Here is a 13,834-nt window from a genome sequence, read left to right on the forward strand (position 1 = left end):
ACAAGATCCTGGCTAATAGAATCCAACAGTACATTAAAAGGATTATCCATCATGACCAAGTGGGATTCATCGTGGGATACAAGGGTGGTTCAACATTCGCAAATCGATCGGTGTCTTAGATGCAGAAAAAGCATTTGACAAAATACAGCATCCTTTCCTGATTAAAACCCTTCAGAGTGTAGGGATAGATAGGGCCAGAGAGCACAAGCCAGGGGGGAGGGATGGCAGAGGGAGTGGGAGAAGCAGGCTCCCCCTGAGCAGGGAGACCCTTGCAGGGATTGATCCCAGGACCGTGGGATCATGAGCTGAGCCAAAGGCAGACACTCAACCATCTGAGCCACCCAGGAGCCCCATAAGTTTATCTTTTAGCTCACTGATCACTCTTCTGCTTCATTCATCTTTGTTTTTATGGTCTCCACTTCGAACTGTTTCTTGGTAATAGCATTTTTAATTTTGGCCTGACTAGATATTAGTTCTTTTATCTCTATAGTAAGGGATTCTCTAGTGTCTTCTATGTTTTTTTTCAAGCTTAGTTAGTATCTTTATAATTGCTTTAAATTTTAGTTCACACATCTTATTTATGTCTGTGTTGGTTAAATCCTTGGCTGTACTACTTCCTGTTCTTACTTTCAGGGTGAATTTCTCCACCTTGTCATTCTGTCTAGGAAAGAATAAAGAAAAAGAAAAAAAAGAACAAAAAACAAAAACAAATTGGATACTGCATGTGTTTTGGTCTGTTTGTTAAAATAAACTAGATCCCAAAAGTAGAAAGAAAAAAAAATACACACACACACCCACACACCCACACACACACAAACATATATGCAAATAAAATAAGATACAATGAAGGGAAACAAAAAATAAATATATATAGTATATATAAAAATAAAAATTAAAAACAGAAAAAGAATTGAAAAAATAACAAAAAATAATAGTAAAAGACTAAAGAATAAAAATACAAAGAATGCTATATACTGTTTTCCCAAAGAGCTGAAGTTTGCAGCCCTCTATGATCAGTAAACTGTGGGAGAGTTGTTTTTGCTCGTCCTCTGGGGGAGGGGCCGGTTGCACTGATTCTCAGGTGTACCTGCCTTAGTGGAAATGGACCTCCAGTTTGCAGGGAGGCAGGGATTGGTGTAAGGGGCTCTGGACTCCACTAGGTGGCACTGTTTTGCACCCTGAAAGCTCATCACTGATGGTTGGGGCGAATATGGCTGTGCCCTGCTCTCTAGTAGCCCTGGAGCTGAAAATTCACAACCCCCACTCTTCAGTAAGCCTTCACAGAAAAGCAGTCAATCACTCTTGTCTTCTCAGTTTCCATCAGAACTCCGTTCACCCGGCCTATGACTGAGGGTTTTTATCTTAGGCACCTGAGTTTCAAAACTCTAAATTTTAAAGACTCCCCCAGTGTGGACCCGCACTGTTCATCCTGGGGAGGGTCTTGCTTGTTTCTGCCTTTTGCTGGACCCGTCTCAGGAAAGCAGTCACACAAATGCACAGCAGTTCACAGTTCATGGCAACACAGAGCAGAAATGTGACACCTAGACTCACCGTTCTCAGCTGGCTTCCATGCTCCTATGCCTGGGAACTCTGTTGCACTCAGGCACCACCTGTTCTTCTTGTGACCCCAGGGATCCTCAGACCACACTGTCACACCTGGGATCCCACCCTGCTTCACCACTTGAGCACGTCTAAGCCAGGCATGTCCCTCACTGTAGCAGACATCTAAAAGTTCCGATTCTGCACTCTGCTGCTTTTAAAACTTTGTGGTAGCCTCATTAAGCAGGCTCCCTCCCCTCCACCGTATTCTCAGCTATATCACACTAATTTCAAGTCTCTGCAACTTCTACCTTCCAAAGGATGGTCACTGTTCTACTTGTAGACTTGCAGCATTTGTCTTCTCAGGTCAGTTGGTTTCTCAGGTGTTCAGAATTATGCAACTATATAGTTGTATTCGAGGGATGAGAAAAATTTAGGATTCCCCTACTCCTCTGCCATCTTAACTCTTCTCACCACATCTTCTTTATCTGTGCATCTGTCAGTGAATATTGGGCTGTTTCCACAATTTGGCTCTTGTTGATAATGCTGCTATAAACATGAGGGTGCATGTATTCCTTGGAGTTAATGTTTTGTATTCTTTGCATATGTGGAATTTAAAAAACAAACAAATGAACAATGAGTGAAGGAAAAAAAAGAGAGGGAGGCAAACCAAGAAACAGACTCTTAACTATAGAGAGCAAACTGATGGTTACCTAGGGGATGTAGGGTAGAGGGATAGGTTAAATAGGTGATGGAGTTTAAGGAGTGAACTTGTTGCGATGAGCACTGGGTGTAAGTGTTGAATCACCATATTATATACCTGTATGTTAACTAACTGGAATTTAAATAAACTCTTGAAAAATCAAGCCTTGTGTGAACTTGAACTTATGAAAAAATCCACTTGTTTAATGAGAGAAGTCTTCAGCTGCAAACTTTTCAAATCTAGTCAGCAACAGACAGTTGTAATTGAACACCTGGCTTTTTGGCAAAATATTACTCACTAAGTTTGCTAAACACAGAAAGTTAAAAATGATTTCTGGTCACCCTAATCATCTATATAGAACTTTGACTCTTTACCTCTGTGTATATTCTTTAGGTAGGATAAACGATAATTCAGCTCCAGTAAAGTTTTCCACAGTGGCATCTGGAATATGAGAGTGAATTATTGCTGAGATCTTTTCAACATCACAATGTGATTCTTTCTCCATGACTATCTGATATCCAGCACCTGAGAGAAATCATTTAAAAGACCACATGAAGCATTTTCATACTTTTCTAATCTCCTTTAATTCCAAACCTGGCTCTTCATGGTTCAAGTTACCCAAGCCCACAAAAAAGACATGGAATGTCACGAGATACTTTGTTATGACTCAAAGAAGGCTCACACCTAAAACTTCCAAATGCTGCTCCAAGAACCAAGATATTGAATAAATATCAACTTCCTCTATAATTTTCTTGGTGAACAATAATAACTTAGTGTATATAATCAGAAGCAGTAGCTATATGAAGAAAAGTCCCTGTAATCTGGCTACTTATTACCCTTGAAACTGTAATTTTGATAAATATTCATTTATTATCGCTGGTTGTCCAGTGTGTATCAGGCGTTAACTAGGCCCTAGGGATAGAGCAGTGAACAAAGCATATAAAAATTTCTGCCTTCCTAAGAAGAGCTACTTTCTAGTCAAAGGAGCAGATAATAATAAAGAGGAATAAGTTAAAATATGTATTGTGTTAGAAAAAAATAAGCAGAAAAGGAATATATTAAGTGTTGAAAGAAGGTTGTTAAATTTTAGACAGAGATCCATGGAAAGCCTGAGAATATGATTTTTGACTAGCAACTTTAAAGACATCAGAGAACTATTACACTTAGTGTTTTCCCTATACAGAGAAATTGTTTTCTGGAATTAGAGAAAACCATCATTATTTCTAAATATATGTATTTCAAATGGTCATTGTATTTGCATTTATGTTTGTTTTTATTTTTTTATTTTTTATTTTTAAAATTTTTTAAAAAGATTTTATTTATTTATGTGACAGAGAGACAGCCAACGAGAGAGGGAACACAGCAGGGGAGAGGGAGAGGAAGAAGCAGGCTCCTAGCCGAGGAGCCCGATGTGGGACTCGATCCCGGAACGCCGGGATCACGCCCTGAGCCGAAGGCAGACGCTTAACGACTGCGCTACCCAGTGCCCCTATATTTGTTTTTAAGATTAAAAAAGTGAGTATTAGGTTTTTAAGTATATATATCCCTTAGCAGATAATCTGGGTTACTTACTTGGCTTATAGTATGGAAAACACTATTACATTTTACAAAGAGGTAACTACATCCTGAGAATAAAGTGATTTATCCACTATTTATTAGCTATTGGAACAAAAAACTACTTTTGCTTTACTTACAAATTGATATGTGAATTGTTTTTCATTTCTCAGGAATCATGACACAGTTGTCTCATGCTCTTAAAACTGAATAGAAAATGCCTCCTTTTGCAGAGAAGTTAGGTAGTGAGAGTTGAATGCTAACACCAACATGGAATTTCCTATGCCACCAAAGAAGCAAACAAAAATCCTAGGCTTTTGATCAAGATGTAAGAGGCCAATTTAAGTATATTTAAAGTTTAGCATGTAAGAAAGGACTGGAACATTCCAAAGTATTATACCTTTTAAAACACTGATTTGTGCATTATGTACTATCTTATCAATAATTAGTAACATTAGTGAATGCTGTTAGAAATTATAAATGATTTCTTTATCAAAAGCATAGCTGTTTAAATGATGTGGCTCATAACCTAGGCACACAAGTCAACTGCACAAACTCAAACCCATAAGGTGATCATAAACTTTGAATATCTAAATGGACATATAAATAGGACTTTAGATAATTTTTTTTATCTAAGGCCCAGTTTTACATTCTATAAAATAAGGTGGTTGTTTTGAATATTAAATATGACATGTAAAGTGGATACCACAATAACTAGCACAGAATAATTAATGTGAGTTGAATGAATCAAAATACTGAAAAATGATGAACCAATTCATCCTTAATTATCTACGTTTATGTTTATACCCTCCAATTTTGAATTCCTATTACTATAATTTCAGCCCTCAATAATTCACTGTTTGATATATCAGTTTTATCTCCTAAAAAAGTCCTGTACTTATTAAAGTCAATGACTGTTTTATTCTACTTGTATGATGCTTTCATTCTGTACTACATCCTTACTGTAAATTATATTTTAGAGTTCTCTCATTATCTCATCATACTGGGGATTTAATACTTATGTGGCAAATGAGAAATTAGGATCAGAGATGACTGATTTCTCTATTTCCTCTCCTCATCAACCAATTAATTACTCAATAACATAAATCTATTTGGACACAACTGTATTCTAGGAACAAAGAAAACAGTCAGTAGGTGCAAAATGGGAGAAATAAGCAGGGACTTTGTAGGTTGACAAAGGAATTTTGTGAGTCTGAATGTATGTGTTGGAGAACAAATGATAAATATATATAAGGAATATCCAAGTTGCAAAGGGCCTTAAAAACTACTCAGAATTGTTGAGATCTAATTAGTAGGACAGAGGGAGCCACTGAAATTTTGGCTATGTAGACAACATATAATTAAAATCATGTTAGAAGAATATTACTAAGGCATCAATATCCTAAGAATGAGCAAAGGGAGAGAGAACCATATATTTCTTTCAGGAAGACAGAAGAGCCACAGCACTGCAGCGTCCCCTTGACCATGATGGCAATGCGGTCACCCAGGAGATCAGCTTCATCCATGTAGTGGGTGGTCAGTAAGATGGTGCGATCCTGTTTATACTGGTGAAGGAGATCCCAGGTGGCTCTCCTTGAGACTGGGTCCATGCCAGATGATGGTTCATCAAGTATCATCACCTAAAAACCAGAAGAATTCCTTGACCATTGATAATTGATGCTAGGATACTTGTGAGATAACTGCTACTTGAGAAGAACACACTTAAGCTAAGATACAGAATCTAGACCGTACATAGTGATAAAAACCCTAGAAAAAAAATAATCCCAAACCATAATTATGACAATTAAGTCAAATAATGCAAATTCCTTCTAATTATCATTGGCAGCATTTCTTTAAGATTCATACCATCTCTCAGGGTTTTGTCAGCTGAGTTTTCCAGCCCATTTGGCAGGAACCCATGGTTTGTGCCTCCCCGCCCCCCATTCTCTTTTCCTTAATACCTGGGAGCCCCCTATGAGTGCTATAATGATGGCGAGTTTGCGCTTCATTCCTCCACTCAGTGATCTTGAAAATGTATTACGTTTTTCTAGCAGGTTAAAAGTAGACAGCATATGGTCAATTTCCATAGAATAAACTTTTTGATATAGTCCTTTTACCTAAAAAAGAGAAGGCATAATTTACATGGTGCATCCATCTTTATCCTTGGAAAGTTTTTAGATAATAACTCTCTTTGTATATTTATGTAGCTAAATGAAGTTTCTTGCTACTGTACCCTTAAAACATTTTATACTATCTCTTTTCTTACATTAGCTACATATTTTTGCCTTTGTCTCCCTTTAAGTCTAAAGGAGAATTCCTAAAAAAAGAATTTATTTTCAGATTTATAGACACCTGAAGCTCAGAAATGGAGAAAAGAAACAGCTCTATTTTCTAGGTATGATGGTGTAAACCATCTCCACCCCCTCCACAATTTCATTTCCCACTGAACTCAATTATTAAACCTGGAGAACTATAAAAAGTAAACATCAACAGTTGGATCAGAAAGAACAACATATTTTGAAGTATCATTGAGCCAGCACTGGGATTACCATTTTTTCCCTTGTGTATCCTCCTAGCCTGAACACAAAGTATCCAAAGCCTGACAGTGCAGACAGAATAAGATTAAGGAGAAAATCTCTAGTTCTGGCTTGAGGAATGCAAAAGAAGTCACTCCTAAAGCTCTGAGAGAGTGTGGGAGGGCCAATTCCATTTTTTTTTGGCTGTCCTTTTGTGTCCCAACCCATCAGGAGTCTTGTGGCAGGAATGGTGGCAAGAGTAGAAAGGAATAGGAATCCCGCAAAAGCCAAAACTCTGAGAGAAGGAAATCTTCTTTTAAGTAGAGTCATGGCTCCAACAGGACAGGGTCAGACCCAGTTGCTTTTTACCACCTTCTCTATTTTCCAGCCACTTGGATGTGGCAGAATCATGAAAGTGGAAAATTTCTGGCTGGAGGACTGAGAAAGGAATCTTCAGGAACCAGGAAATACTGGGGAGATAAGAGGAGAGAGGAGGAGGAAAGTATTACTGTAAAGTTGTTTATGAATACATGTGTTTCATTTACATACATGGATCACCAAACTTAAAATTATGCTAATTAGTAAACCTCTACCCAGGTGTGAACTGACTAATGAGTAACACATACATGGGAGAGACTGGATCATCACTGCAAAGACTTCAAAGCTGACACTAAAACCACAGTCCACAGATAAGACATAAACAAGATGCAGTCTCATGAGTTACTTCTGAAAACCTCCAGGATAAACACAAAAATTACTTGGCACACAAAGAATCACAAAAATCTCAACTCATGTAGGAAAAGACAATCAACAGATAGCAATGTTAGGATGGCACAGATACTGGAATTAAAGTAGAAACTATCATCAAAATAAAGAAAAAGAAATTAATGGAAATCTTAAAACTAAAAAATTCAATTATCAAAATAAAAAGCTTATTAGATATACTCAGTAGTAGTAGAATAAAAATTATAGAGTAAAGGGTCAGTGAACTTGAAGGGAGATCAATAAAAATTATCCAATCTGAACAACAGAGAGATAAATGATTTAAAAAATGAACAAGTATATGTTAAGTGTTGAATTGCTAAATTGTACATCTGAAACTAATATGACATTGTCTGTTAACTAACTGTAATTTAAATAATAACTTAAAAAAAAACAATGCCCAAGGGACTTTTGGGACAATAACAAAATGTCTAACATTCATGTCACTGAGTTTCCAGAAGGAGAGAAGAAAGAATACATGGCTGAAATAATATTTGAAGAAACAATGACTGAAAACTTCTTAGGTTTGGAATAAGACACAAACCTACAGATTGAAGAGGCTGACTATACTCCAGCCAGATAAACTCAAAGAAGTCCACACCAAACAAATTATAGCCAAATTGCTGAAAGTAAGGACAAAAAATTTTTTGAGAGTGCCCAGAGAAAAATGACAAATTATCTATAGCAGAATAATTCAGATGACTTCGTATGTCTCATCAGAAACCATGGTGTCCAGAAAGCAGGGGAGCAACATTTTTAACTGCTGAAGGAAAAGAACTGTTAAACCAGATTTCTATGTCGAGCAAAAATATTCTTGAAAAATGGTAGTAAATTAAAGGTACTTTCAAGTGAAGGAAAACTAAGAGAAACTGTAGCCAAGAGTACTGGTCTAAAAGAACTGATAAAGAATATTTTTCAAACACAAGAGAAATAATATAGAAAACCCAAAACATTATGAATGATAAAGAAACAGTAAGTATAATAACTATTATTTTCTTATGGTTCTTTAAACACACTAGATAGCTTTAAATGAAAAATATAGCATTGTCTGATGTTTTCGGTATTTGTACATGTAATATATGACAACTATAGCATAAAGGGAAGGGGATAAAGAACCTACAAGTAAGTGGTAAGGTTTCTACATTCCAAATAAAGTCAGAAAATATTGATTCTAAATAATCGTGAAAGCTAAGGCTGTATTTTGCAATGTCTAGAGCAATCACTGGAAGTGTATACAAGAGATATACTAAAAATCACAATTGACAAACTGAAATGGAATACTAAAAAAATAACAACCCAAAATAAAATTGGAAAGGGTAACCAGAGGAAAAAAAGTGAGAATAGTAAAAGGATAGATTTAAATATAAATTTACTAGTAGTTCATTAAAATTAATTATCTAAACACATCAATTAAAAGACATTTTCAGATTGTATGGAAAGCATGACTTTTTTATACAATGTCTACAAGGAGCTCACTTAAAATTTAATGATATAGGTTAGTTTAAAGTAAAGTGTTTCTAGAAGATATATCATGAAAACACAAAACACTGGGTGTTATATGCAACTAATGAATCATTGAACACTACGTCAAAAACTAATTATGTACTATGTTTGCTAATTGAACTTAATAAAAAAACACAAATCAAAAGGAAGCTGGAATGGTTATACTAATATCAGATAAAGTTAACTTCAGAAAAACAACAAAAAACTACCAGAGACAAAAGAGAGACATCACATGTTGATAATAGAATAATAAAACATAATAATCCTAAATGTGCATACATATAACAATAGACCTTAAAACACAGGAAATAAAAATGACTAGAATGGAAATGAAGAATAAAAAAATATGACTATAGGGGCACCTGGGTAGCTCAGTCGTTAAGTGTCTGCCTTCCACTCAGGGCGTGATCCCGGCATTCCGGGATCGAGTCCCACATCAGGCTCCTCTCCTAGGAGCCCTGCTTCTTCCTCTCCCACTCCCCTGCTGTGTTCCCTCTCTCGCTGGCTGTCTGTCACATAAATAAATAAAATCTTTTAAAAAATATGACTATAATAGGATATTTCAGAAACACTCCTAAGTAACAGAACTACTAGACAAAAATCAGCAAATATATGGAAGAACTAAACAAGATCAAGTTACTGAATCTAACTGATGTTTACAGAAAATTCTAACCAAACAGCAGAAAACATATTCTTTTCAAGAGCATATGGAATAGTAACTACAATAGACCACATCCTCAGTCATAAAACCCTAGCAATTTTAAAACATTTATAATTACACAAAATATCTCTGACCAAAATAGAATTAAACTAAGCATAACAGAAAGAAAGCAGGACAACTTTCCATCATTTTTCATTAAAGATCATACTTGTAAATGATGAGTCACAGAGTTTCAAGGAATATAGAAAATATTTTGAACTGAATAAAAATGAAAATATAAAAAATCGAGTCAAAATTTGTATGGTGCAACAAAGGAGTGCTTAAGAGGAAAAATCATAGCAATAAATGCTTACATTAGAAAGAGAATGCAGATCATTTTAGAAGCCACATGGGCAGAGCACTAAATAACACTGAATCACATAAAGAAGATGTGATACACACACACACACACACACACACACACACACACACACACACACTGGAATATTACTCAGCATTAAAAAGGAATGGAATCTTGCCACTTGCAAAACCATGGATGGATCTAGAGGGTATAGTGCCAAGTGAAATAAGTCAGCCAGAGAAAGACAAATATGAAATGATTTCACTCATATCTGGAATTTAAGAAATGAAACAAATGACCAAAGAAAAAAGGGACAAACTGAAAAAACGGACTCTTTTAAGAGTCTTTTAAGTCTCTAACTATAGAGAACAAACAGATGGTTACTAGAGTGGGGGTAAGTGGGGGGGATGGCTGAAACAGGTGAAGAAGATTAAAAGTACACTTATCATGATGAGCACTACCCTCATACACAGAACTGTTCAATCACTATGTTGTACACCTGAAACTAATATAACACTGTATGTTAACTATACCAGAATTAAAATAAAATTAAAAAAACAAGGAAAGGAACTTCCTCACAGTGATAAAGGGTATCTGCAAAAAAATTTTTAATGGTGAAAAACAGAATGCTATCCCTGAGATCAGAAACAAGTCAAGGATGCCCACAACACTATGCTGTTTCAAGATGGGGTGGCATGCAAAAAAAAAAAAAAGAAATAAATAAAAGGCAAACATACTGGCACAAAGAAACTATCCCTTTTCTCCAACAATATGATGGTCTATGCACAAAACCAAGGAGTCTACAAAAAAACCCCTCCTAAACCCATTAAGTGAGCTTAGTAAGGTCAAAGAATAATAGGTTAACATACAAATATCAATCATTTTTCTATGTATAAGCAATGAAAAACTGGAAATCAAAAAACTTTTTAAGGCTCCAAATAATGAAAAAAAATATAGGACTTGTATACTGAAAACTGAAAATGGTGATGATACCAAAAACTTAACTTAATAGAGAGAGACACCATGATCAAGGATTTGAAATCTCAACGTGGTAACAATGTTAATTTTCTACAAAGTGATATACAGGTTTAATGTAATACCAATCAAAATCACAGCAGAATTTTTGTAGACACATAAGCGACAATACACAAATTTATCTGGAATGGCCAAATAGCTATAACAGCTTAAACACTTTAGAAAAAGAATATAGTTGGATGAATAGTGTTATCTCATATTAAGAATTACTATAAAGCTATACAAATCAGGGAGGTGTGGATCAACAGCACATAAAAGAGAGTTGATAAGTAAGTCCACAGAAGTATGACCATTTGATGTTTGACAATGCAAAAAGCAATTCAAAGATGAAAGAACAGTATTTTGAAAAATGGTTTTTGAACAATTGATCATCTATATGCAAAAACAATGAACCTAGATCCACATTTTACACCTTTAAGCAAAGACTAATCCACATGTGGACCATAGATCCAAGTGTAACATAAAAATAAAAAAAAATTAGAAGAAAATATAGAATAAATCTTCATGTCTTGGGGTTAGGCACAGAGTTCTAGAAAAGACAGCAAAGGCAGTATCCTTTAAGAAAAATGTGATAAAAAATGTGACAAATTGGATTTCAGTATTAAAAACTTTTGCTCTGTAGAAAGCATTGCCAAGACAATGAAAAGACAAACTACAGAAATAGGGAAAAATTTGTAAAGCACATTATCCAACAAAAGACATATATCCAGAATATATAAAGAACTGTTAAAAATTGAATAACAAAATAAACCCAGTTTTTTAAATGGACAAAGGGCCTGAACAAATATTTCATCAAAGAGGGTATAAAAATGGGAAATAAGCACATGAAAGATAATCGACACCACTAGCCATTCATGAAATGCAAATTAAAACCAGGATGATATACAACTACACATATATTAGAATGGTTGAAATGTTAAGAAGTATAGGAGTGCCTGGGTGGCTCAGTTGGTTAAGCATCAGACTCTTGATTTCAGCTCAGATCATGATCTCAGGGTCATAAGATTGAGCCTCAAATCAAGCTCCGCACTGAGTGTGGAGTCTGCTTGAGATTCTCTCTCCCTTTCCTTTTGCCCCCCACCCCTGCTGCGTGCTCTCTCCCTTAAAAAAATGTTAAAAAGTATTACAATACCAAATTCTGGCAAGGATATGGAGCAATTGGAATTTTCCCACACTGCTGGTGGGGGTGAAAAATGGTATAGTAACTCTAGAAAGCAGTTTGGCAGTTTCTTATAAAGATAAACACTTATAATATGATCTGGTAATCTCGTTCTGAGAGAAATTGAAAAATTATGTTTACATACAAAAAACTTTACATGAAATTCAGAACAGCTTTATTCATACTTAAACTGTAAACAACCCAAATGTCCTTTAATTGGTGTACTGTATTACATCTAAACATGAAATACTACCCAGCAATGAAAAGAAACATACTACTGATACAAGTATGGATGGATCTCGAAGGCATTATGCTCTGTGTAAGCAGCTAATCTTTTAAGGTTATGTACTATATGATTCCTTCATGTGGTATTCTCAATAAGACAAGACATTAGTGATTAAGGATAGACCAGTGATTACCAGGGTGGGATAGGGGTGACTGCAAAGGAATAGCACAAGGAAGTGTTTTGGGGTGATGAAAATATTCTGTGGTGCTAGCTGAATGTGTTAAACTTCACATGTCTATATACCAAAGGAAAAAAAATAAATTTACTGTATAATTTTAAAACATTTCTGACTTACCACAGAGTAGAAAAAAAGGTTTTCTAAGAGTGTCAAGTCATTAAACAATATGTCATGTTGTGGGCAGAAGCCCAAGTGTTTTCGAATCTCAAATAAATTCTTTGAGATGTCAAATCCATGAATATAAACCTCTCCTCTGGTAGGAGGGTAATAACCTATGAGTAAGCAGAAGACATAAAAGAAGCTGAGCTTTGTTGAGAGAGCATTGTAAGATATAGCAAAGTATCTTAAATTCAGCCTGCTTGTGGATGACTCAAAAGAATTAGCACTATCTCCTACAGAATAGTTCAGGAAAATATCAATAATTACATCAAGGTAATGGGATTAGCTATTTTTAAATTTTTTTCTTTTCTGCTTTTGTATACAAATTTTCTACAATGGGTCTGGATTATATTGGTAATAAAAACATATAAATAATTTGCTATATTCTAATACATTCACATTGCAATCAGACTGTTACTATATTTGTGAACCACATGAGGTACTGCATAGATGTGATGAAAACGTAAGATTGGGGCAACTGGGTGGTTCAGTCAGTTGAGCCTCTGATTCTTTATTTAAAATAATTTTTTATTATGTTAGTCACCATACAGTATATGCTTAGCTTTTGATGTAATGTTCCATGATTAATTAGTTGCATATAACACCCAATGCAGCATGCAATATGTGCCCTCCTTTTTTTTTTTTAAGATTTTATTTTTTTAATTGACAGAGATAGAGACAGCCAGCTAGAGAGGAACACAAGCAGGGGGAGTGGGAGAGGAAGAAGCAGGCTCACAGCAAGGAGACTGATGTGGGGCTCGATCCCATAACGCCAGGATCACGCCCTGAGCCGAAGGCAGACGCTTAACCGCTGTGCCACCCAGGCACCCCAATATGTGCCCTCCTTAATACCCATCACTGGCCTATCCCATTTCCCCACCGCCCTCCACTCTGAAGCCCTCAGTTTGTTTCCCAGAGTCCAGAGTCTCTCCTGGTTCATTCCCCCTTCTGTTTACCGCCCCCTTCATTCTTCCCTTCCTTCTCCTACCGATCTTCCTAGTTCTTATGTTCCTTAAATGAGTGAAACCATATGATAATTCTCTTTCTTATTTCACTTAGCATAAGCTCCTCCAGTCCTATCCATGTTGCTGCAAATGTTGGGTAATCGTTCTTTCTTTTTTTATTTTAATTTTTAATTTTAATTTTAATTTTTTTGATGTAAAGTTCCATGATTCATTACTTGCATATAACACCCATTGGACCATGCAATATGTGCCCTCCTTACTACACATCACCGGCCTATCCCATTGCCCCACGCCCCTCCCCTCTGAAGCTCTCAGTTTCTCAGAGTCCATAGTCACTCATGCTTCATTCCCCCTTCTGATTACCCCCCTTTCTTTATCCCTTTCTTCTCCTACTGATCTTCCTAGTTTATGTTCCATAGATGAGTGAAACCATATGATAATTTTCTCTGCTTGACTTATTTCACTTAGCATAAT

General features: G+C 35.8%; 1 protein-coding gene across 1 annotated transcript in view; it reads right to left on the reverse strand.

Annotated features, from left to right (window-relative positions):
- The window catches only part of LOC105242040 (ATP-binding cassette sub-family A member 3), a 151,642-nt gene that overhangs the window by 88,196 nt on the left and 49,612 nt on the right, over nt 1–13,834 (reverse strand). The window contains exons 11-14 of the mRNA XM_034669564.1: nt 12,354–12,482; nt 5,758–5,913; nt 5,226–5,436; nt 2,617–2,767 (exon numbers count right to left, since the gene is read on the reverse strand). Coding sequence (XP_034525455.1) covers nt 2,617–2,767; nt 5,226–5,436; nt 5,758–5,913; nt 12,354–12,482 — 647 coding nt within the window. The remainder of the gene's footprint in view (nt 1–2,616; nt 2,768–5,225; nt 5,437–5,757; nt 5,914–12,353; nt 12,483–13,834) is intronic.

Source organism: Ailuropoda melanoleuca, chromosome 10, assembly GCF_002007445.2.
Source record: "Ailuropoda melanoleuca isolate Jingjing chromosome 10, ASM200744v2, whole genome shotgun sequence".
In the NCBI taxonomy this organism is placed as follows: Eukaryota; Metazoa; Chordata; class Mammalia; order Carnivora; family Ursidae; genus Ailuropoda; species Ailuropoda melanoleuca.